This window comes from Haemaphysalis longicornis, unplaced genomic scaffold, assembly GCF_048455015.1.
Source record: "Haemaphysalis longicornis isolate Haplotype H1 unplaced genomic scaffold, Haemaphysalis longicornis Haplotype H1 scaffold_1, whole genome shotgun sequence".
In the NCBI taxonomy this organism is placed as follows: Eukaryota; Metazoa; Arthropoda; class Arachnida; order Ixodida; family Ixodidae; genus Haemaphysalis; species Haemaphysalis longicornis.
The window spans coordinates 90208361-90233916 of record NW_027526203.1 but is presented as its reverse complement, the minus strand read 5'-3'; the positions used below and the strand labels follow the sequence as shown (position 1 = coordinate 90233916).

Sequence of the window (25556 nt, the reverse complement as noted above, 5' to 3'; positions counted from 1 at the left end):
AATACAATTTCTGTCTGGTGTACTAAGTGGTCAATGCAACTAAACACTAACAAATGTAAATTCATGAGAGTATCGAGAACTTGTAATGCTCTACCTTCTTACTTCCTTAATAACGTTGTTTTAGATACTGTTAACAGTTATAAATATTTAGGTGTTCATATAACCTCCAATCTGGGCTGGAGTTTTCACATTGATTACGTCATTAATAACGCTAACAGGATGCTGGGATATTTGCGCCGTAATTTTTCTAAAGCCCCTTCTTCATTAAACCCCTGTTATACAAAGCACTAATTCGTCCGAAACTGGAATACGCAGCCTCTGTTTGGGATCCAGCCCAACATAACCTGATCCATTCACTTGAAATGATCCAAAACAACTCGATCCGTTTTGTACTTACTAACTATAATCGTACAGCCAGCATAACACCAATGAAATCTAGTCTTAACCTTCCATCTTTAGCATCTCGACGAAAAATCTCTCGCCTCAGCCTGTTTCATAAAATATTTCACCATCCAATCCTACGTGATGAGCTCATTTTGCCTCCACAGTATACATCTCCTCGTTTAGATCATGTTCATAAGGTAGGAGTGTCATCATGCCGAACCAACAGTTTCTTTCAGTCATATATACCTCGTACATCCATTGAATGGAACCACCTTCCCGCACTTACGGCCACCATCCTAAATCACCAATTATTTAAGAACGCCTTAGCTAATATTGTATAATCTAGAATTTTTTTTTTATCTTATAAAGCACTATTCCTGTTCTGTTTCTGTTAGCTAACATTGTATAAGCAAGAAAATTTTTGTATCGTATAATGCACTTCTTCTGTTCTGTTTCTGTTTATAACCACTCCCCTCTGTAATACCATATGGTCCTGAGGGTACCAATGAATAAAATGAATAAATTGCGCACTGCCTATCTCATATTTTTATATTTCTATACCTGCTGGTGTTTTCCCGCGCAAAATGCGGACTGCGGACATTGTGTTATTTAAGAAAGGTGCAAACTGACTTTTCCAATTATCGTCCAATTTCCATATTACCCGTTTTGTATAAGGCCTGTGAAAAAACCTATTCTTGTAAGACTGATGTCGCTTACCGACAGGTGTAATATTATAAGTCCAGCTTAGTTCGGTTTTCGGAAATATAAATCGACTGAACTAGCCCTACTGGAGCTGAAATTAATAACATTGTTTTAGGCCTATTTCTGGACTTTAGCAAGGTGTTCGACCCCACCAGTCACCAAAGTCTTTTATTAAATTGGAAAGATACGGCATACGTGGCAAGGCTCGGTCTCTAGTATCCTCTGATTAACAGTATCGCTCGAAAGGCATGTTGTTGGGCTAGTTGGTTCATATTCATACTTAAAACTGCGCATTCGGACGGGACAAGGAAAAGAAAGCACAGGATGGGCGCAGACTCGCGACTAGTTTATTGAAAAAAAATGGAGCATGCTAATATACCCACAGCAGCACATGCGCACACATGTCACCACCTTTATCACATGATATAAGGGTTTAGAAATTCATATTCATTTCCATACAAAGATATGGATGGTTCACTTACACACTGGTCACCATGCTTTCGAATAAAAAAGGCCTCGATTAATTCCCTTGCCACCTGTCCTCTGCTTTTGCTCAGCACCTTTGTCCGAGTCAAAACTGGCTCCCATGGCTTTCTTTCACAATCCATTCAATGGCGCTGAAGGTGGGATCCGGTTTTATTGCGGATATTCAGCTGGTGTTTCCGTAAACGGTCGTTAAGACAGCGGCCCGTTTGTCCAATGTATACTCGCCTGTATGTGAGCGGGATCATGTACACCACGCCGATTGCGCACTTCACGTATGGCGTCTCATGTCGTTCTGGGCAACCTGGTGTCTCTTCCAATTCCTTTCAGGATCTCGGGGCACAGGCCAGCCAACTTGTTAGGCGCAGAAAAAACAAACGGCACTTTGTGCCTGTTAGCCACATTTTTGAGGTTGTGTGCCACTCGCTGGATGTATGAAACCACCACAGGTTTCTTGCGCCTAAGGCCGTCTGTCCTTTGGGGTGTGTTCCCTTTCAACTTCTGGGTAAAGAAAACAGGTAAAACCTTTAAAAAAATTTTTTTAAAATTTTAACTGCCGGTCCTTCGTCCAGGTCGCGCTTTAAATTCCGATCAATGCTGGCTAAAAAGATTTCATTTTTTAAGCGTTTTAGCTGTTTTAACTTACCCTGACGCTGTTAACCAGATTTTAGACAAGTTCGGACGACTGGGGAAAGGCCTGTCTTTCACTCATGAGTTGCCTAACCACGACTGCTTGCAGTTTTTAGACATTAACATCACGCTTTTAACAGACCATGTGTGTTGGGTTTATAAGCCGAAGGTACGAAAAGGGTTGTTGCCTTACCTGTCTGCGCACTCGAAGACAATAAAAAGGGCAATTCCTTCTTGCTTTCAAGGACGACTAACAAAATCCTGCCATCATAAGATTCAGGAAAGTTTCGATGCTCAGGTTGCCCGATTGATTGCTGCTGGGTTTCACTTAATGGTTGTGACAGCGGTGGCCGAGTCCTTGCTTCAGAAGTTGAAAGGGAACAGAACCCAAAGGACAGACGACCTTAGGCGCAAGAAACCGGTGGTGGTTCCATACATCCATCGAGTGGCACACAACCTCAAAAATGTGGCTAACAGGCACAAAGTGCCGATCGTTTTTTCTGCGCCTAACAAGTTGGCTGGCCTGTGCCCCAAGATCCTGAAAGGAATGGAACAGACACCAGGCTGCCTAAAACGACATGCGACGCCATACGTGAAGTGCGCAATAGGCGTGGTGTACATGATCCCGCTCACATGCGGGCGAGTATACATTGGACAAACGGAACGCTCTCTTAACGACCGTTTGAGGGAACACCAGCTGAATATCTGTAATAAAACCGGATCCCACCTTCAGCGCCATTGCATGGATTGTGAAAGAAAGCCATGCGAGCCAGATTTGACTCACACAAACGTGCTGAGCAAAAGCAGAGAACAGGTGGCAAGGGAATTAATCTAGGCCTTTTACAGCAAAGCTGTAAATGGCTGGGATCCAGCAGATCGTCCCCCGTCCCATAGCGATGTAGACAGGAATCACTAGCGAGCGTAGCGCCACGTTGCGGAGCCCTCTCAAATCCCCGGAATCGTAAAACTGCGCGCCACACCCCCGGGGCATGGAAAAAATCATACAAAATTAAAAAGGTCCTTGGGCCTTCATAGAGCATGCGCCATGATTACCATACCCGTGCTATAATAAATTTCTACCCACGAGTCATGCGTGTTTTGTAGCGTAAGCTACACTGGCCGAGGTTGGGCAGTTTCGCGTGTGCCGTGAAGGGCCGTTCTGCGCATGCGCGAGGGGCATTGGATTGGATTCGATTGTATTGGCTTGGCTTGGCTTAGATTGAATTGTATTTGGATTGGATTAAAGTGGATTGTGTTGGATTGTGTTGAGTCATAGCCGCGGCAGACGCACTGGCGCCGGCGCGTGCCCAGGTGTGCGCCCCAATTGCGCAGTAGCTAAGTCTGACGCTGTGTCGGAGCCGCTTGATGGCCGTTTCACGTGGCTTGTGAAGAGCCGTGCTGAGCATGCGCGAGGAGCAGTGACTGGACAGGACTGCACTTTCAGTTAATAACCAAGAACAATGCTCAATCGCAAATTACAAACAAACGTGTTTTGCTTCGTCCACCCCTTGGACTACGACCCAGTCAAACCTCACGTTGAGACTCGGCACCGCAGCTTTGCTGGCTATCCCTCTTCACGGGGTGAGAGGGCTCTTAATTTTTTTATTCGAAAGCATGGTGACCAGTGTGTAAGTGAACGATCCATATCTTTGTATGGAAATGAATATGAATTTCTAAACCGTTATATCATGTGATAAAAGTGGTGACATGTGTGCGCATGTGCTGGTGTGGGTGTATTAGCATGCTCCATTTTTCAATAAACTACTTGTGAGTCTGCGCCCGTCCTGTGTCTTCTTTTCCTTGTCCCGTCCGAATGCGCAGTTTTAATTAAGTATGAGTATCGCTCGCAGTGCGTCCAAATAGCTGAATGTTCCTCCAATGTTCCGCCAGTAAAATTAGGTCTACCCCAAGGGAGCATCCAGGGACCATTTCTTTTTATTCTTTATACCAATGAAATTGTACGTATAGACGTGTCTGCTAAGCTCATCATTTATGTGGATGATGCTAGTATGTTTATCTCCGGCGACTCGGGCAGCATTCTAGTCAATCGTGCAAATTCAACTTTAGCCTGTATAGCTAAATCGGCCAAAAGCAATAATTTAACGATTAATGTTGCCAAGACAAAAACAATTTTATTGCAGCCACGCCATAAGGTGTTTGACCCACTGTCTATTTTACTTGACAACACAAAAATAGAAATTCTTCCATCATATATAACACTTGATGTTTACTTTTTCCAACGCATAACTTGGGAAGATCGTGTTAGTTACGCTTCCTACAACTATCACGCGTAATTATACTTATGCGTCGTCACCACATCGTTTTACCTGAATTTGGTAATTCCTTAATCTACAATTCATTATTCTCCTCATTAACGAATTTTAGCGCCCTAGTCTGGGCCACAAACACTCAGGAAAATATCCGAAAACTTTTGTTTCGCACTTTCCATTTCTGTAAACATGCCCACTGCCCTGTTTCCCGATCCTGCCCGGGGGAATCAGGGCCCGCCAAGCTGTTGTCAGCTTTTTTCCTGATTACCTTGTGTAATGTATATCACGAAAATAAATACTGTATTTATACGTCTTGCCATGGAGCAAAACAACGCTCGTTACGCTTTCACCTCAATTATTTGAATAGGTTCATATACACGTGCGAGGGTGAATGTCAGTGGAACCCGTCAGTCACCTCTTCTTGCCCCTTCGAGGCACACTGTACAGAACGAGATATCTGAGCGGGGGAGCATTGTTCCCATTTTCCAACAAGCGCTTGCAAACAATGCCCGCGGCGCTCGCGTTCGAAGAGGATGAGGAGTAACCTTACCATGAAGCCACGATTAGCGGTGTGGGGGAAAGAGGTGCTGTGAATGTGCGAACACTTGAAAGACGCAGCAGTGTACCACGCTGCTGTTCACGCGGGTGTTGTTTTGCACTTTTGTGTACCTTTTCTGCATGACAGATAGGCCTGCTTATGGCCCACCCTAACAACTCAGAAGGTGTCATTATGACGTTTGGTGTTGGCCATATGTAATTAATTTTTTGTGCCCAGTTGGCTATCTTGATTGATTATTGTGATGATCACCATTAGTGGCAACTGTGCACCACGTGTTCCCCATAAAAAGTTTGGACACTCTGTCACACCGTTGCAGACAACAGTGCAACGAAAATTGTATAGGCACAGCACCATTTCATACGCGCAAATGCCCCTCGCCCCCTCCCCGCTCGTTTGAGTACGCGTAGGCGAGTATTCGCCTGTGTATACGCTACCAATCTGGTTTCCGCTGGCAATTAGGTGAAATAGGGGACGAGAATCAATTCTTACATTAGCCTCGGCGGCCGACAGATTTGTGTGGTAATGTTACGCGGAAGCCATAGGATAGGCATGGATGGTTTGTTCGGCGGTAAATGAGGAAGGTAAGGTAGCGAGAAACAACGTCGCCTAACTCTGTGCGAGAGACCCGCCTACAGGAATGCGCAGTGTTACCCCGCACAACGGGTGGGGCAGAGAGCAGCTTTCCCCAGAGAGACGGGTACTCGGAGGTGGACCAAGTCGGCAGACCTATCAGTGCTGCGCGTTTTAGGAGGGAAGACAGCGCGAAGAGTACAGGTTAATTTTACGCAACGTTTCTTGCATCTTGCTTTTCAGAAAGGTCGCCATCCGTGATGTGTTTGGTCTATGAGTGATGGGAATACAGAGTGTGCCAGGTTGGCCTCTTTTACATTGCTTGCAAAAATGCAAAGTGCAAATATTCACCTCGTCGGGCTATCATCGCCGTCATGGCATTTCTACAAAACAGAGTCCTGAGCACGCATATTCTAAATGTCAGCAACAAGAAAAGTGCTGAATATTTAGTCATAACGTACCACACCTATGTACTGCTGCTCTTTATTGTACATGGAAACGCCACAGAGAATGCGCGTGCAGCTGTGTAAAGTTCCTATACAAGCACTCGTGAAATAGCAGCGGGCCTCACCCAAAGGCGATTCTGCAGTCGTGACCAGGCGAAAGGCATTGCCAGTGTGAGGGCCAGCCACGCCGCACAGCATAGCGCAGGGCCCCAGCCTGCTCTTCGCGACAACATCCAGAAGAGAAACGGCAATGTGGCCGCTCCACACATGGTCACTGGCATTGAATAACAGGTGGAGCACAGCTGAGCGCAGTCGACGCCTAAAAGGGAAGCAACGTAGCCGGTTGGTTGGGAATCGCCGGCGGTAACCCTTGTTGCCTGCAGGAGAAAGAAAGGTCCGGCCAACCCCGCCGGATGTGACACTGTGTAAAAAAGCCCCACAAGGGCTGCACATGATGATACACGACAACAATGTGTCGCTTCGCTACGTAGGACCTTGTGGAACATTTAGGCATCGAGGGACCTTTGAAACGCGAAAATTGAGAACCATAAATTCAAATTTAGGGGTCTGGTCCTAAGAAAAACATTGAATATAACCGGGGTGTGGTAACGGCAGCAGAGTGGGCATGGGAGCAGCCACTGCGAAAGCATGGCTGATCTTCGCCCCACAGGTGTGTACATATGCTCCCCTGCATGCAAAAAAAATTCGCGCCAATTCACCCTGCGAATGTGGTTGGAAAGCAAAGCTGTAAAGGGCACCCTACCCAAGCGACGTCACTTAAATTCACTCACGTGGATCTACAAATAGGGAAACCAAAGAGAAGTGCACTGAAGTGCACTTAAGTGCAGAAATGCACTTAATCACATCCTTTATTACTTTAAAGATATTTTTGGTAAGGTTAAATCAATGCACGATGCACGAATTATGGTTGGTTGAGTTGTATTGGTGTAGCACATGAGTGGAAACTCTTCTTTTGAAAAAAATTAAAGGAAGCTCAAACCCGCTGTTACACGATGTCACTTCTTCGTCTCTGCCGCCACCGACGGAGGCGACAAGAATCGCGGCATAGGCGGGGAAGGCGCAGGAGGTGCAAGAGGAGGAGAGGAAATACTTTTATTCAGATTTCTGAACGGCGCAGGGGGCGGCGCCGGGGAGTGGTTCCTCTACTCGAGCCCATGCGCAGTCCGCGCCGCTTGTGCTCTGTCCACCAGCTGAAGCTGGGTAGGCACAGAGGGACTGGACAGCAGCCTCTCCCATTGCTCTTGTTCGGTAGTTGACGGGGAGAGAGGGGGGTGCTCAGGGCTAAAGTTGTACACCCCGATTATGTGGCGGAGTGTTCCTACTTCTGAGCGAAATTTACATTCTGCGTCGTAGCTATTCGGGTGCATTAAGGGAAGACGCGTGGGTGTGGGAAGGAGCCACATTGTATTAGTCGTAGGGCAATTTGTTCTCTGGAAAAGTCAGGGTAAGGCGAGGGTAGGGTCTGCCTTTGAAGGCGATAATGCTGGGTTATGTCCCTGAAGATGACATGACCTTTACTCTACCTTTACTCTAATAGTACAGCAACACCACCAGACGTCTTACTTACCTCATGACATATTTACCCGGTTTATCTGATCATTTAATCCTTTCTTTCGACATAACAGTACCAGCTCTAGAAACGCGTAAGACAGCTGAGCAAATTCGTGATTATAACAAAGCAAATTTTGATGCCAATAAAATTGAATTGTCCACTTCTCTTGACATTTGTCTAGACAATTTCAACAACCGTACTGTTAAGCTGACTGGAACTTATTCCTTCAAGAGGTACAAGACGTAACCAACAGATACATCCCGATTCGCAAACTCGCTTCTCACGCAAGAGCTCCATAGTATAATGCCTACTTAAAACGTCTATCAAACCGCAAGAAGCGCCTTTACCGTACGGTGAAACTGCTGCCCTCGAACACTCAGTGGAAGGCCTACAAAGTTTCTAACAATTCCTATGTATTCGCTGTCAAAAATGCGAAATCTAACTTTTTCCGGAGTAGCTTACCTAGCCTGCTTCTAAACAATCCCCAAACTTTTTGCCGCGTAAGTAATCCAAACACGACTGATTCAATTAAACCGCTCGACCAGAATGACGAATAAATTCGTGACAATGAGTGACCGATTTACCTGAACAGGTTTTGTAGTAATTTTGTGGTTTCTTCCAGTACATCTTTACCTTCTCCAAAGCTGTACGACTATCCACTCATAACCCCAATTATTATTGACACTCAGGGAATTTATAAAATAATACAGTCACTTAAACCCTCTTCAAGCCCTGCTGTCGACCTTATAACTTCTAAATATCTTCAAGGCACGGCCACGGCAATGAATAGTTTTTTTGTGCGTACCATTAACGAATGGAATTCCCTCCCCCTTGAGGTTTTACAATCAAGAAACTTCTCACAAGAACTGGAAAACTACTTGCCTCATGAATTAGAATAATCTAAACCTAGGCTTGTGACCACTTGTACGTTATAAGAAAATTTACCTGCTGTTTTGTTATATTGGTGCTGTGTTTTTGGGGCAATTTATTGCGATTTATTGTGTTGTTCTTATGTCGCGGTTGTGCTTAGTCAAGTATTTGTAAGCTTTTGTGACATGTTATAGGTAGCATCCTGTTCATGCGTTCTTTGAATTCTTGCTCTGTACTGCCCTCCCTGCATGGGCCAGCATCTTGGCCTCCAGTATGAATAAATGAAAGGAATGAATGAAAACTTATTCTTCAATTCTTCTCTCCAAACTTTTTCAACAATCCATTGACAGCGGGTGCCTACCCAGTCACTGGAAAATCGGTAAGGTGGTTGCCGTTCACAAATCCGGTAACAAAGTATCTCCTCTAAATAACCGCCCTATATCACTTACGAGCGTTCCTTGTAAAGCCCTAGAACATGTTTTGTACACAAGAATCGTAACATTTCTGGAATCACACTCATTTTTCACGGATACACAACATGGTTTCCGAAAGGGATTTTCATGTGAAACACAATTATTGTCTTTTACACACCAGCTTCACCGCATTCGTCCCTGTCGCTCCTAAGCTGACTGTATTTTCTTATATTTTGCAAAAGCCTTTGAGAAAGTGTCCCATAATCTCCTGCTCCTGAAAGTAACCAAACCGAACCTTGATTGTGACGTGTTCAAATGGTTGGAATACGTTTTCTGTGGCCGTACACAGTTTGTTGTAGCCAACTCGTATAGTTCCCCAGAATGCTCTGTTCAATCGGGTGTACCCCAAAGTTCATAACTGGGCCCCCTCTTATTTTTAATTTACATCAATGACCTCACTGATTGCGTTTCATCAAACATACACCTGTTGTCCGATGATTTTGTGATATTTCGCGATATTAACAACACAAGTTTTGTTAGTATTTTACAAAACTACCTTAATACTATTACAAACTGGTGTAGTCTTTGGCTAATGAACCTAAATATTAATAAGTGTAAGTGTATTACGCGTCCGTCGATCGTCACCCACTCCCGCTTCGTACCATCATAATAATGTTTCACTCGACTGTGTTTCATCCTACCGGTACTTAGGTGTGCACATTACTTCTCGCCTGACCTGGTCCGTTCACATAAGCAACATTATTAACAATGCAAACTGTACGTTAGGCTATTTTCGTCGCAATTTTTCTTCTTCACCAGCCTTCCTAAAACTACGGTTGTATAAGAACTTGGTTCAAAGTAAAATAGAATATGCTGCCTCAATTTGAGACCCATGCATGGTTTATATAATTAAAGGCCTCGAATTGGTAAAAAATAGCTCTGCCCGGTTTATCCTACACAATGACGATCGAACAGCAAGCGTTACAGCTGTGAAAAACTCGTTGCAACTGACTTCCCTTTTGTAGTGTTTCAGTTTCGGTTTCGATTTGGTTTATGTTGTCTTTACTTGCCACCAGGTGACCTTTGTATATATATGCCTGCCTCTGAATAAAAGTTCAGTTTTGGTTGGTGATCGTCGACGACAGTGGTCGCTTCGTCATTCTTCTGCGGTTTCCGCCGCGATATAACAATGGCGACGAGGATGCGTCTTTTTCGGGGGGCGTAACCACGCCTGCACCTTTTCTACGCCATGAGCTGCATCGGGCTTGCTCCGCCGCCCCCGTTCCTGCCTGAACCCGGCCGCCCTCCTCTTCCGTGGACGCAATGGCACCAAATTTTCGAAAACTACCTACTGGCATCCGGAGCGTCCGAATTTCCGCCCGAACGTCGCAAGGCCCTGCTGTTACACAGCCTCGGCGTTGAGGGACAACGTGTCTTCTCCAGTCTACCGCTTCCAACGGATGCCTCCCAGACCGGTGAGTCAACCGCCGACGACAAACTTCCTGAAGCTAGCAAGTCCGCCGACGACAAACTTACTGAAGCTAGCAAGGCCGCCGCTGTTCAGCCTTCTGTTTACGACGAAGCTGTAGCCACTTTAACGCAACATTTCACAACCTCAAGCAATGTCGTCGTAGAAAGGCACCGCTTTCGCCGTCGCATTCAGCACCCAGGGGAGTCTGTTCAGGAGTACGTTGCCGCACTACGTGCGCTCGCCGCTGCATGTTCTTTTGCTTCACCTGAAGACTCGCTTCGTGACCAGTTCGTGGAAGGGGTCTCGTCCCAGCACATTCGCGAACGCCTTCTTCTTGAGGGCTCCACCCTCTCGTTCTTCCGAGCAATACAATTAGCGTCACAAATCGAACAGGCTAGTGAGGACCTTCGAGAAATTGCTTCAGGCACCGTGCAGCGTATATCAAAAAGCTCTCGCTCAATGCCGCACGACCGCAGTCGAAATGAACACTGCCCCTGTCCTTCGCGTAGCGACACGCCTCTGCCTGCACCTCGTACCGAAACGCGCCCGCATCCCGACACCCACCAACCTGCTTCCTGTACGCGCCCACCCACCTCTTCTTCTTACTGCTACCGTTGTGGTTCGCGCCAGCATCGTGCCGCGTCATCCCGCTGCCCAGCGAAAGGTCAGCGTTGCTATAATTGTGGGCTCATTCGGCACTTTAGTTCAGTTTGCAAAAAGAAGCAACAGGGCGTTCGTGTTCACGAGCTTAGCGACCAGAATTTGCCCGACGAAGCTGTGAGCATTCTGTCGGTGACCGCATCCAGCCGCGCCGGTATTCACGTCGAGGTAACAGTCGGGCATGCGCCGTTAACATTTCTTATCGACTCGGACTCCTCAGTTTCCATTCTGGCGGGTGATCGTTTCGATAGGCATTTTGCCGGGCATGCGCTGCTGCTCGCGCCCCGTGTGAAGCTACTAGATTACTCGAAACAAGCTATCCCCGTGCGAGGATGTTTTTTATCGAAGGTCGTATACAAGGAACGCGAAGCGTCCATTCTGTTCTACGTCGTTTCGCAAGGCACATCGCTGCTAGGTATTGACGCCATTAAGGCCCTTCAGCTCCAGATTGACGGCTCGTCCCTCCGCTGCCTTGAGACTACCACGTCAACTACCAGTGCTACCAACGTACAAGCCCCAGGCCAGGAGACAGTTTCAACTGCATGCCTTCCAGCAGAGTTTTGCAATGAGTTTGCGTGCCTTTTCGACTCCAGCCTCGGCCTAGCCAAGGGTTTTGTGCATCGTGTCAAAGTTCGGCTCTCAGTTCCGTCTACTGCAGCAAAACTTCGCCGCCTTCCCCTTTCACTCCGAGCTCCGGTATCGGAAGAACTTCGTCGGCTCGAGCAGTTGGATGTGATAGAGCGCATTAATGCGTCAGAATGGGTCTCTCCGATTGTTGTTGTTCAAAAGAAGGATGGAGGCATTCGTGTTTGTGTCGACTTACGGGAGCCTAATAAGGCCGTAGTGACTGATAGCTTTCCTCTTCCACACACCGAAGAACTCCTCCACAGTCTAGTTGGGGCAACTCATTTTTCGAAGCTTGACCTCGCATCAGCCTACCACCAGGTTTTGCTCGATCCTGAAAGCCGTGATTTGACCGCTTTCATTACTCACGATGGTCTCTTTCGCTTTAAACGCGTGTGCTTCGGGTTGGCGTCCGCCCCCCGCTGCATTTCAACAAATGATGTCCAAAATCCTTCAAGGATGTTCTGGTGTTCTCTTCTATATCGATGACATCATTGTGTTTGGGAAAAATGAAAAGGAACACTTGACCAACCTGATCGCTGTACTACGGCGTATTAAGGAAGCCGGGCTCAAGCTAAACGACAAGTGCGTATTTGGCGTACAGGAACTTTCCTTCTTGGGACACAAGATCACAGCGCAAGGCATTTCTCCACTGCCGGAAAAAATTTCTTCCATTATAAATACTCCTGCGCCAACTGATGCTACTAGTCTCCGTTCTTTTCTTGGTCTGGTCGAGTATTACGCCAAGTTTGTTCCCAGTCTTGCTGATGTGGTAGAACCTATGCGAGCTCTTCTCCGAAAGAACCAACCATTCATTTGGACTGATGCGGTAGATGCCAGTTTCGCCAAAATAAAGTTTCTGCTCTCGTCCAGCCAAGTGCTGCAGATGTTCGATGCGTCCCTTCCGGTCGTAGTGTCGACTGATGCGTCCGACTGCGGACTAGGTGCTGTTCTCCAGCAGGTCGATGGCCACAGGTTGCGAACTGTTTCCTTTGCTTCGCGAACGCTTTCCCCTGCGGAGAGGAAATACGGAGTGGGAGAGCGTGAAGTGCTTGCGCGCGTTTGGGCATGCGAGCACTGGCATACGTACTTGTGGGGACGGCATTTCACGTTGCGCACAGACCACCAAGCCTTGGTCTCTCTCCTCTCTTCGCAAGGTACTGGCCGCCGCCCCCTTCGCATCGCACGCTGGTCGGAACGGCTACTTCGCTATAACTATACTGTAGAGTATCGGAAAGGGTCCGAAAACCAAGTAGCGGATGCCCTTTCTCGCCTTCCAGTTCCGTCTCCGCAGGAAGATGCGTCATTCGAGGAGGTTGTGTCCTTTGTTGAATTACCTTGCCTCACCAAGGAGCAATTTCAACAGGCCCTTCGTGAAGACTGCAACTTGACGCAAGTCGCGACTTATGTCGCCACATCTTGGCCTGCACATAAGACGCTCTCAAGCGAACTTCAGCCTTTCTTCTTGGTGCGCGGAGAATTGTCGGTCGTTGACAACTTGCTCCTGCGCGGAGAACGAATCGTCGTTCCTTTGTCTCTCACGCCGCAAGTAATCGCTGCTGCCCACGAAGCTCACCCGGGTATAGTTCGGACGAAAGCTCGACTAAGAGAAAGGTTCTGGTGGCCAGGCATGGATAGACAGGTGGAACTTTCCATACAGAACTGTAGAATATGTCAGATGGCTGACAAAAGTGCGAAGACTGCTGCTACTCCTTTGCAGCCAGTACCCTTGCCAGAACGCCCATGGGAGCATACCTCGGCAAAGTTAGCGCGGCTCACTCAAACTCACTCACAATTTTTTTTTCGAATCACCACTCACTCAAACTCAGACTCAATGCTGAGCAGCACATCTGCGCTCACTCAAACTCAAACTCACATTGAGCTCAAAACTCAGAACTCACTCGGACTCAAAACTCAAAATGTACTCAGAACTCAAAATGTACTCAAACTCAAAATGTAATCAAAACTCAAAATGTACTCAAACTCAAAATGTACTCAAACTCAATTTGGACTCAAAACTCAAAATGTACTCAAAACTCAAAATGTACTCAAACTCAAATTGTACTCAAACTCAAAATGGACTCAAAACTCAAAATGTACTCAAACTCAAAATGAACTCAAAACTTAAAATGGACTCAAAACTCAAAATGTACTCAAACTCAAAGTGAACTCAAACTCAAAATGGACTCAAAACTCAAAATGTACTCAAACTCAAAATGAACTCAAAACTCAAAATGGACTCAAAACTCAAAATGTACTCAAACTCAAAGTGAACTCAATACTCAAAATGTACTCAAACCTCAAAATGTACTCAAACTCAAAATGTACTCAAAACTCAAAATGTACTCAAAACTCAAAATGTACTCAAAACTCAAAATGGACTCAAAACTCAAAATGAACTCAGAACTCAAAATGGGCTGAGAACTCAAAATGAATTCAGAACTCACATGGCCTCACAGAGATTGAGACAGTCAGAGAGTGAGAGTGAGAGTTTGAGAGTGTGAGATTGAGAGTGTGAGAGTGAGAGTGTGAGTGTGAGTGAGAGTGTGAGTGAGAGTGAGAGTGTGAGTGTGAGTGTGACTGAGTGAGAGTGAGAGTGAGAGTGTGAGTGAGTGAGTGTGAGTGAGAGTGAGAGTGGGAGTGGGAGTGAGTGTGAGAGTGTGAGTGTGAGTGAGAGTGAGAGTGAGAGTGAGAGTGAGAGAGAGTGAGAGTGAGAGTGTGAGTGTGAGTGAGAGTGAGAGTGTGAGTGAGAGTGTGAGTGTGAGTGTGAGTGAGAGTGTGAGTGTGAGTGAGAGTGTGAGTGAGAGTGTGAGAGTGTGAGTGAGAGTGAGAGTGAGAGTGTGAGTGTGAGTGAGAGTGTGAGTCAGAGTGAGAGTGTGAGTGTGAGTGAGAGTGTGAGTGTGAGTGTGAGTGAGTAAGAGTGAGAGTGAGAGTGTGAGTGTGAGTGAGAGTGTGAGTGTGAGTGTGAGTGAGAGTGTGAGTGAGAGTGTGTACCTTTTGCTGTATACCTTTTGCGATATCCTCATAATTATAACCAGAAAGCATTTTCATATTTGTCCCACGTGACCCCCTCGACGAGACCTTTAATTTGATACCCCACACACCCTAGCAGGGTCATATGGAATTCATACCAGTCAAACTAACCATGACTCTCATGACTGTAACCAGGACGCATTATTTAGGTGTCCGACATGATTCCCCTAACTGGAACCTTCAATTTGACGCCCCACATGCTTCAGCGGCCTCACCCCATCTATGACTCATAATGACCATCTCATGATTCGAACTACGAAGCCTTTTTTTATTTGTACCACGTGATTCCCCTCTTCAAGACCGTAAATTTGATGCCCTACACTCCCTAGCGGGGTCACTTCGAATTTTACCCCAATATAAGACTCGCCATGACAATCTAATAATTATAACCAGGAAGCATTTTTGTATTTCTCCCACGTGATTCGGCTCATCAAGACCATTGATTTGATACCCATCACATCCTAGCGGAATCTATTTGAACGTTAAACCGGTTAATCAATGACTAACCATGACTATCTCATGATATAGCCCTACCACATTTTTGTCCCACGTGATTTTCCTTATCGGAACCTTCAATTTGATACCCCAGACACCCAGTGGCATCATTGTGAATTTTAACCTAATTTATGACCCATTTTGACTATGTCATGATAATAATCAGGAAGCACATGATTACCCTCATCGAGACCTTTAATTTGATACGCCATAGCGTCAAGAACCTGAATTTTAACCGAATCTTTGATTTACCATGACTACGTCATGATATATCCATATCTCATGTTCGTCCCGAATGATTCCCCACATCAAGACCTTGAATTTGATTCCCCACATGCCCTCGCAGCGTCATTTTGAATTTTAACCCAATCTATGACTCATTATGACTGCCTGATGACTACAATAAGGAAGCATTTTTTTATTTACCCCGCGTGATTCCGTTAATCCGGACCTTTCGTTTGATACCTTACACGCCTTAGCCTCATCAGTTTCACTTTTCACCCAATCTAATGTGGTCATTATTCTGTCTTAAGGGGCGCTGCCCTGTCCATTCAGCTAATTCATTTGAAACAGTAGAAAGGACAGCCCCCGCCCCCATTTCCCCCCGGCTCTCACCTCTTCCTTTGTGACCCCTAGTATATCAAGCCGTTAACAGTAGCAGGCGAACAACCAGCACGCCAGCGCCGCCGTGTGCTTTCCCACCACCCTTTCACACGCTCTTAGTGGATCCGTCAGGAGGAAAAGTTAAGACAACCCTTTTTATGACCTCACCAGTCAATTATCACTCACGCGCCCAGCCGCGAAAATTAGGTATACAGCAAGTGCTTATGGCCATAAAAATTCAACAAGAAACTAAAAAAAATCAGACACCACCTCCCTCCCAACCGATCATGCAGATTGCGATTGGTGCCATACCTGCAGGTAACTTGAATTCCGAGCCCACAGTGACGCATGAAACTTAACAGCCAACCATAGCTGCCTGCTAGGCTACTCATATGTACTCAAAGTCAAATGGACTTAAAACTCCTATTTACTCAGAACTCAAAATGTACTCAAAACTCAATATGTAATCAAACTCAAAATGTGCTCAAACTCAAAATGTACTCAGAACTCAAAATGGACTCAAACTCAAAATGTACTCAGAACTCAAAATGGACGCAAACTCAAAATGGACTCAAACTCAAAATGTACTCAGAACTCAAAATGAGCTCAAACTCAAATTGTACTCAGAACTCAAAATGAACTCAAACTCAAAATGGACTCAAACTCAAAATGTACTCAGAATTCAAAATGGACTCAAACTCAAAGTGTACTCAGAACTCAAAATGGACTCAAACTCAAATTGTACTCAGAACTCAAAATGGACTCTACTCAGAACTCAAAATAGACTCAAACTCAAAATGTACTCAGAACTCAAAATGGACTGAAACTCAAAATGTACTCAGAACTCAAAATGGACTCAAACTCAAAATGTACTCAGAACTCAAAATGGACTCAGAACTCAAAATGGACTGAAACTCAATCGGACTCAAACTCAGTCGTGATCACTCGGCTCAAGCTCACTCAAGCTCAAACTCACCATGCCACACTAGCCTCGCGCTCACTCAAACTCAAACTCACGCGTGAGTTTGAGTCCAAATGAGTCTGAGTGAGTGGACTCATGAGTGAGTTTGCCGACCTCTGCATGGGAGAAGCTGGCCGTTGACATCGTCGGCCCTCTGCAGAGAGCACCGCACGACTGCAGATACGCCATTACACTCATCGACTACTTTTCGAAATGGCCAGAAGTTCAATTCTGCAGTGAAGTGTCATCCCGCACCGTCATAAACGTTTTGCTTTCGGTGTTCTCCCGTGAGGGTTACCCGGACGTGATAGTATGCGACAATGGGCCCCAGTTTGCCTCTGCGGAGTTCACAAAGTTCCTCAATGATCGCGCCATTCGTCTCGTGCACTCTTCCATTTACTACCCTCAAGCGAACGGACTTGTAGAGCGGTTCAACCGTGTCTTCAAGGATTTCGTACAGGTTGCAATGTTAGAGCAACGTCCGCTTCGTCAAGCGGTAACAGAATATTTGGCTATATATCGCTGCACGCCACATGCCACTACGGGTGTTGCACCATCCGTTCTCCTACACGGGCGGCTACCGAGAACACGTCTTGACGTTGTGGGCCACCCATCACCAACTTTCTGCAGCGATCCTGCTTCCGAACTCTGTCGTCTACGCCAACGCGTGAACAGCAAACAAGGGTACAGCAAAGAGTACACAGACCGTCGAAGGGCCGCGAAGAAGACAACAGTGTCAGTTGGTGATTTTGTGCGAATTAAGAAACCCGGAATATCTGCTAAGGGCGACCTCGCGTTTAGCCACCCACATAAGGTTGTCCACCAACAAGGCCAATCAACGTTCCGGCTTGACGATGGACGAACTTGGAACGCTTCGAAGTTATCTAAGGTACCTGCGCCATCAGCCGCGTGGAATCCGCATCATGACGTTGTCTTCGAACCTGCAACCCCGCCTTTGGCGCCTGAGCGACCCGAGGATCGCTCCTCAATGGCGCAGTCCGAAGCTTCACCAGCTACGCCCACGCTACAAGCTTCAGCGCCAGCTGCGCCGAAGCACCCAGTACCTCAACGTCGGGTCCAGCCACCGAGGGACAGAAGACCTCCGGATCGATACGGGGACCGTGTGTAGCTGGTGTGTGTGTGTAGACTGGTGCAGTGCCACAACTTGAGTGCTACGTGGACTTTGTTGAGACGTTTCAGTGGTTCTGCAAGTGTTTCTTTTTTTTTGTTTGTTCCTGAATTGGTTTGTTATGTAGCAGTCGTCGAATGTATGCTGCATAGTTGTACATCAGACATTATTATAAAGCGCACATGCCATGTGTGGTTGTAAATATTTGTAAATATTGTGTATTTTCGTACTAATACTAATCCACTAACAATTACTAACATTGGTCTTTTAAGGAGGGGAATATGTAGTGTTTCAGTTTCGGTTTCGATTTGGTTTATGTTGTCTTTACTTGCCACCAGGTGACCTCTGTATATATATGCGTGCCTCTGAATAAAAGTTCAGTTTTGGTTGGTGATCGTCGAGGACAGTGGTCGCTTCGTCATTCTTCTGCGGCTTCAGCCGCGATATAACACCTTTCTTTCCATCATAAGTTCTTTCGCCTGTGCCTTTTTCATAAATTCTTGTTTAACAGGCCATACCCCCGAGCTAATCTTTTTCTTTCACCGTCTTACGTGTCATGTCGTATTGATCATGCGCACAAAGTTGGTATACCGGTATGCCAAACAAGAACGTGTTCTGAGTATTTTGTCCCACGCACCAGAAAGGAATGGAACCAGCTTCCTGGCGCGACTGCTACAATTACCGATTATCAACTGTTTTGCGCTGCACTAGCGAACATTGTAAACTAAGATTACTTATGACGTGTGCCCTTTTCGTTTTTTCTGTTTTAATGTGTTTCGTATCTAGCACTGTATACTAAGATTACTTAAAATATGTACGCTATATTCTTTTTATTCTGCTTTTGTGTCCTAACTTTGTTATCAGCTAAAATTGCTTATTCAGAAAACGTTGAACCCTGTACTCGCCTTTACTCACTTTCTGATTCCTTTTTTGTAAAACCCACTCCCATCTTCAATGCCTCTGGCCCTGAGGGTACAATAAATAAATAAATAAAAATAAATAAATAAATAAATAAATAAATGAATAAATAAATAAATGTTAAGCTCACGCCGGAAATAATCTAGGTGTTAATGAAGTTTTGACGCATATTCGCATCCTGAGCAACTTCGTTAATCTAGAATGCGTTCTGCACGTAATTCAGTACGGCATGTCGTTAGGCCAAGCGGTGTCGGACTTTACAGAAAGCGAAATAGAACAAGAAAATCAAGTCACACGAGAACGGATAGAAGCCTATTTTGTACGCCGGAGTTGCTGTGACTCTGCTAGTGAGCCATCCATTTTTGTCAGGAAGGGAATATAAATTTTTGGCAAGTCTCCGCAATGAAAAAAGCGGCTCCGTACATACAAGCCTGTACGTACAAGATTAACACATACCTGTACGCAAGAAATGAAATAAAATTGAAGATGGTAAGCCTCTCGTATGCCTGAACCTAAATGCTCCTAGCGTCATGAATAAACTTGAAGATTTAGAGAGTATTGTAACGACACATCGCCCCCCCCATCCTGATAATCACAGAAACCTGGTTAAATTCGGACATCAGCGACGCGGAAGTAAGACCACCAGGCTACAAGATTTATCCAAAAGATATAGACAGGCCTGGCGGTGGCGTTGCTATGCTGGTTAAGGCACGGAGCAAGAATTGTTGAGGAGGCGCAAGCAGGGCGTGCTCCTGCGGGGCGAAAAAGTCACCGCGGCGGGCACGGCACCTACGTGCCCTCCGTCACGACGCGGAAAACGGCAAAGGCGCGCTGCGCGCTTTCCGGAAATGCTCGCCGGTTTAAGGTAAGTCAGTGCATAGCCGGCTGTCGTCATGGGCAGAGGACGCCGACTAATCCCTCACGCGGCTGAACTTTCATTGGAGTCGGTTTGCGGCCGAAGAAATCTTCCAGTTTCAAACATCGTTGTCGTTAGACGAAGGGGCTTTGATTTTTTTTTAGAACGCGAAACCTACAATAAAAAAAATTACACCATCTTCCCACGTGGGAACCCTGAGGGGATGCAAAGCCGTGGAGTCGGTGGTAGCATGCTCGGCAGACACGGTCGCCAGCCGCACGTGCAACTTTCGTCATCATACCAAAGCGGTTTTCCACCAGAACATCACAAATATAAATTTCCGGTAATTCATGTACCTAGGCTACTAGTGGGCTGCGAGGCAAGGCATGGTGGAAGAATTTTACCACTTTAGGATCTTTAACGTGCGCTGAAATCTCGACACACGGGCGTTTTCGTTTTCTGCTTCAATCAGAAAAACGACCGCCACGACGGGGAATTGAACCAGCGGCCTTGGGCTCACTACTGCGACGCCTTATCCACTGAGCCACAACGCTGTGTTTTCCACCGGGACTTATGGCGGCACCACAGCATGACCAAAACAGGGGGAAAAGGATTAACGCTGGTCTTTCAGAAATGAGGAAGGCATAGATTATAAACCGAAAATAGCTAAAAAGTTCTCAAAATACTTTTAAATATTCCCACGGTTGTGTCTCCGCTGAAAGCTCGGTTTGGTAAACGACAGATGGCGCCACGCGGCGAAGTAAAAAGTCACCCTAAAAATAGGTACGGATATCCTCCCAGAGAACGGCCACGTAAGAATGCTCTGCGCGGTTCTAGACAAACGGGTAGTTCTCAACTCACAATCGCCAAAAACAGAACATCTTTAGCCAATTATTGCCCACAAGCAAAACGTCGAAGAAAGAGCTAGAAAAAGAGAAAAGAAGCGATAAGACTCATGCAACCACTCATCATGACCAGAATTTTGCAGAGCCTGCCGTATTACAAATGTACCGGCTCTAAAGAAAGTGAAACAAACACCATCATTAGGACAGCATATAAGCCGCTTCTCAACCTCTTAATTTTGTTTTGGCCATGCGATGAACTAGCAAGCGGTGGCCCACCAGGGTAACAGAATGAACATGCATGTATGGGTCTATAAGAAGGGGACAGCCATTTGCTTGATGGAGCGATGAAATAACAGTATTCGGAGCAAACAATGGACTCGGGAAGCGCAGGACAACAGCGGGTGAAGGTCAGTAGGAGATGCCTTCATGTTGCAGTCGTCCTAAATAGGATGTTGTTGATAATGACGATGAATAGGTCCTCAACTTGTGTCTTCCTAACGCACTTCAAGAAAACGGTGAAACAATGCGCTCTGCACCAAGAAAGCGGATATATAAACAAAATTGCGAGGGGTCATCATACCCCCTTTGAAGAGAGACAGGCCCTTTGAAATTAAACCACTGCACGCCATGGTAGACATGACACTGATCCAGCGACCCCCCATAAAAACTATCCTCTACCAAAAATATGGATACAATCGTACACAATAAGGGGCTGTATGGCAGGCTGAAGCTCATTCGGGGAAAGTTTCAACATCATGAGACCACAGTATACACCGACTTCGGGATGTACGAAAGCACGAGGCCCCAATTGTCGTAGTTTACTACTTTGGCAATCTTTGTGACTGCATGAACCTCCAAGATAAATGAACAAAGAGTAAGTTGCAGCCATCCTCTTGGCCATCCGAATAGCGGAAGTATCTCCCTCATCGCACGCATGCTCATTGTCGCAAGAACCCCTTGCTTTTCGACGCACACTTCATCCTATCACTCTGCTACATAGGATTATACACGGCGTCAGTTACACTGAAGCACGGATTACTTTTTGTCATTCAGCACGACGAGCCACGCGCCGATCCAACTCACTCAACATTGCTCCGTTCCAGCCATTTGTAAATTGCTTTAAGCATGCCTTTTTTCCAGCCGTTGTTAAGATTTGGAACAACCTAGATGGTTCCCTGAGCGAAAAACCAATTGAACTGTTTTTGAAAGAACTGCCTCACCATATTTTGTTATATGTTTTACATGCTTTGTATGTTTCTTCGGTGTTCCTTAATGTATGTTCTTTTCTTTTTCTGATGTACCCACTCCGGCTATGTCTCGTGTATCGAGACAGCAGTATCTGTAAATAAATAATTATAAAAGCAAAACATCCTGAGAGACTCACAAAGGACATTATACAGTTTGCTCAGGTAGAATACAAAGCGCTTCGGTAAGACATTTCCATCCATAATGCAGAAAGTGAGCTACGTCACCTGGACAGTCGGACAAGGGTTTGAAAGAGAACGACGCACTATGCAAGAGGCATAAGAACTCACATACCATGCTCCTTCTGACCACAACTACAACACTTCCGTCTTCGAAAAACGTGAAGACCAAATCCTCATCCTATGCCTAACCCCTTGCTGCAACTGGGTCTCAATGCCAAAGAATCACAATTTCTGTGGACCAAAAACCAACTCAGTCATTTGAAATCTCTGTGCTTTAAGGTGTTCGGTTGGAACATCAGACATTAACTGAAAACTGTGCTAAAATAGGGGAAACATGCACCCTCTAGCCTGCAACCTAGCCATTCCGAGGGTATGCTCATGGGAGAACAACTCAAACATAACACATTCCACTTCTTCGATGCATGGGAGGCAGATTTGACCAGCTCATTACCTCAACGTCAGCGCGAGGTGATTGAGAGGGGAAGGAAAGGAGCTGCTGCGTCGGGCATAAGGTGTTGGGGGCACAACACCGCATGACACACGATGCTCATCGCTCTGTTAACCTTTCAGGCTGTGGGGTCCTGGGTCTGTGCCAACGCCCAGCCGTTTCGCAACACACCAGGGGTACCTGGACCGGCCCCTGAGCCCCAATCCTGGAGCTACGAACTTCCTTGGAACCCACCAAACCCATCCGGAAATGTAGTTTCGGCTGGATCCCGCTTTCAATGGCAACAACCACCCGCTTCAACGTCATCGGTCACATGGCCCGTCGGAATTCCTGCAAGTGACGCCGTCCGCTCGGGGCACAGCACCGCATGCCACACGATGCTCAACACTCAGTTAACCTTTCAGATTAGTTACCTTGACTGTTCGAACTAGTATCATTCTAGCGATCGTTTTCTCGTGTTGGTGTTGTGCCCCGGCAACGCTCAACATGTTGTCAACTTGCATTTGTGCTGCGACATGCTCGCCTGTCTTTTATTTCTGATTTGATATTGCTGCTTTCCGGCGACATAGAACTTAACCCCGGACCCCCAGATGTTGCTGACCTCCCATATGTCGAGAGCACCTTTAGGCAACTAGAGAACGACTAGAGAACATCCGCTGAATAGGCAACTAGTAAACATCCGCTGAACTAAACCAGCCTAAAGGAGTATGTGACCAACACTCCATTTTCCTGTCATCTTTTGGCCAACGGGTTACAGCACTAGAAACGAAACAACTCTTTTCACCCACGCCTATATTATTTCTTAAACAGACCAGCTAAAGCAAGAAATTACCACGCTTAAAGCTGCTAGCATCGGCGTAAGCAATCGCATGCACCGGAATAATCTTCTTCTCTTTGGTCTTGACGACGATCCGAAAGAAACATGGCAGCAATCGGAAGGTGAAGTTAAAGCGTTTTGTTCGACCCAGCTCTCCTTGCCGCTGCTTTCGAGCAACATGGAGCGAGCCCGGCACCTTTACGGCCAGCAAAAAACGGCCTGGACCCAAGCTGAACAACACTAATTTTGCGATTAGAGAAGATTTCGCTGCCTCCACTCGCATGGCCCGCTCCAAGCTTCTTAAGTGCATCCGTCCCGCCAAACGCGCTTTTAAACTGAGGCTTGATAAACTTCTCGTACGTAAACGCTGTTACTATTACGATTGTGTCACTGATACCATTGCAGAATGCACCCAAGATGTCAATGCTGAACCTACACCTACTGAATCATCTACAAATGCAAGAACTACCACTGATTGAGATCATGTGAAGGCGTCCACGACCTTGTCACGCTATCGGGTTTTAACATACCATCCTTTTAACGTCGCTTTCAGGAATTGTCGCAGCGTAATCCCCAAACGTGAACACCTTCACAGCCTAATCGAAGACGTTGATGCAGACATCTTGCTCTTCACAGAAACGTGGCTACATCCTGACATTAGCGATAATAACATACTCCCATCTAATCTGAACTTCAGCATATATCGTCGTGACCGGCTGGACCAAAAAGGGGGGGGGGCGTTTCATTGCTGTTCGCAATGCCTTAAGTTCCACTTTTTTATTCCACGACCACACCCTCGAACTCACATGTGTGTGCGAAACCGCACGTTACGGCTGTATTTGGTATCTGCTATAGGCCTGCCCGACAGTCCCAATTCTTTGTGTTCCTTCCTCGAGCGCGCCGTAACTAAAGTGAAAGAAAAACTTCCCGATACCCCCATCTTTTTGTTCGGTGAGTGCTTTTCAATTAGCTGGCCCCTCCTCCGCACCCCAAGCGCATCCCCAACAAACGAAGCTAATCAGTTCATCCACCTCACTCCAGACTAACTTGCACCAAGTCATATCATGACCCACTAGAGGATCTTTTACTAACTAGATCTTTTACTAACCACGAACCCTGATTATGTAAATAATGTAACGGCGTTACCCGGTATCAGTGATCATAGAGTTTTGAAAATTTGCTTATCCTTGACTCTCATAAATAAATCACACGAAACTAAAACGATCACAGATTGCCAAAAAGAAAACTAAGACGCCATAAATATGAAACTGGCACAATTCTATGAAACCTTGCGGCATTCCTACCAATATCGTACCGTCAATGCTAACTGGGAACTGTTCAATAACAAGCTCATACGCCTCAAAATTAAATTTATTCCTACTTTTCTTATCAAAACCGATTCACTCAATCAGTGGTTTACTAAACGCCTAAAATCATTATCCAACAGAAAAAAAACGCCCTACCGATCGGCGTAACTACACAACAATGCCGACGCCTGGAAAAAATACCGCCTGTGCGCCGATCAGTAAAAGAGGTAGCTGAAGAAAAAGCTAAATATTTCTCAGTGGATCTGCTATCTATCCTAAAATCGAATCCTAATAAGTTTTGGCGTTTGCTTTCACCAAAGTCAAGCAGCAACCAAATCGAACTCAATGATTCAGGAGGCCAACATATAGGGGATTGCACATCCGTCCTTACTGGCCACTTTGCATCAACATTTACCCCGGCAATTGCACTGCCATCTCGCCCTCCCCCTTAAGTTCCCCCCGAAAACTCTTCCCTTTCGACATTAATCCTGATGGAATTTCTAACTTAATTGGTTACATTAAATCTTCTGCATCGGTTGGCTGTGACTATATCAAAACCAAGCTTCTTAAAGGAGCCATGAAGACAAAACACAAGTTTGGTTCATTCAAAAGACGGCCTCGTTAGATTCATACTGACACCAGTTTTAACGTAAACTTCGCTCAAATAAGCTATATAATTAGGAAAAAAGAGAATGGCCATGCGACCCACTCGCTCATTTCCCGCAACTGAACCTATGATGTCATTGGAGCCTGCTGTGTGATTGGAGGAGGCCGGCAAAAGCAAACGAAAATTAGGCTAAGCTTATAAGCTTGCAGAACGAGCTATTTGTGCTTACATTTAGGGCACATTCTTTTTAAAGCAATAAAAATGGTGGGACAAACAGTGGAAGTTACGAAAGTACATGTAAACATATGGTCCGTTCTGCTGTTGGTACTGCGCGCCCTATGCTTGGTTTAGCTGCACAGCACTGCGGGGCTTTGGGGTTGTCTCAGACGACAATGGCCTATTGACGCAAGCAACGGTGTCTTACGTGAACATATTGCCCGAGCGAGCACTGTTTC

At 46.0% G+C, this 25556-nt stretch overlaps 1 protein-coding gene across 1 annotated transcript in view; it reads right to left on the bottom strand.

The window, feature by feature from the left end:
- The window catches only part of LOC144177985 (ATP-binding cassette sub-family C member 2-like), a 603957-nt gene that overhangs the window by 256260 nt on the left and 322141 nt on the right, over positions 1 to 25556 (bottom strand). Inside the window, exon 10 of the mRNA XM_077705540.1 lies at positions 6170 to 6421. Coding sequence (XP_077561666.1) covers positions 6170 to 6421 — 252 coding nt within the window. The remainder of the gene's footprint in view (positions 1 to 6169; positions 6422 to 25556) is intronic.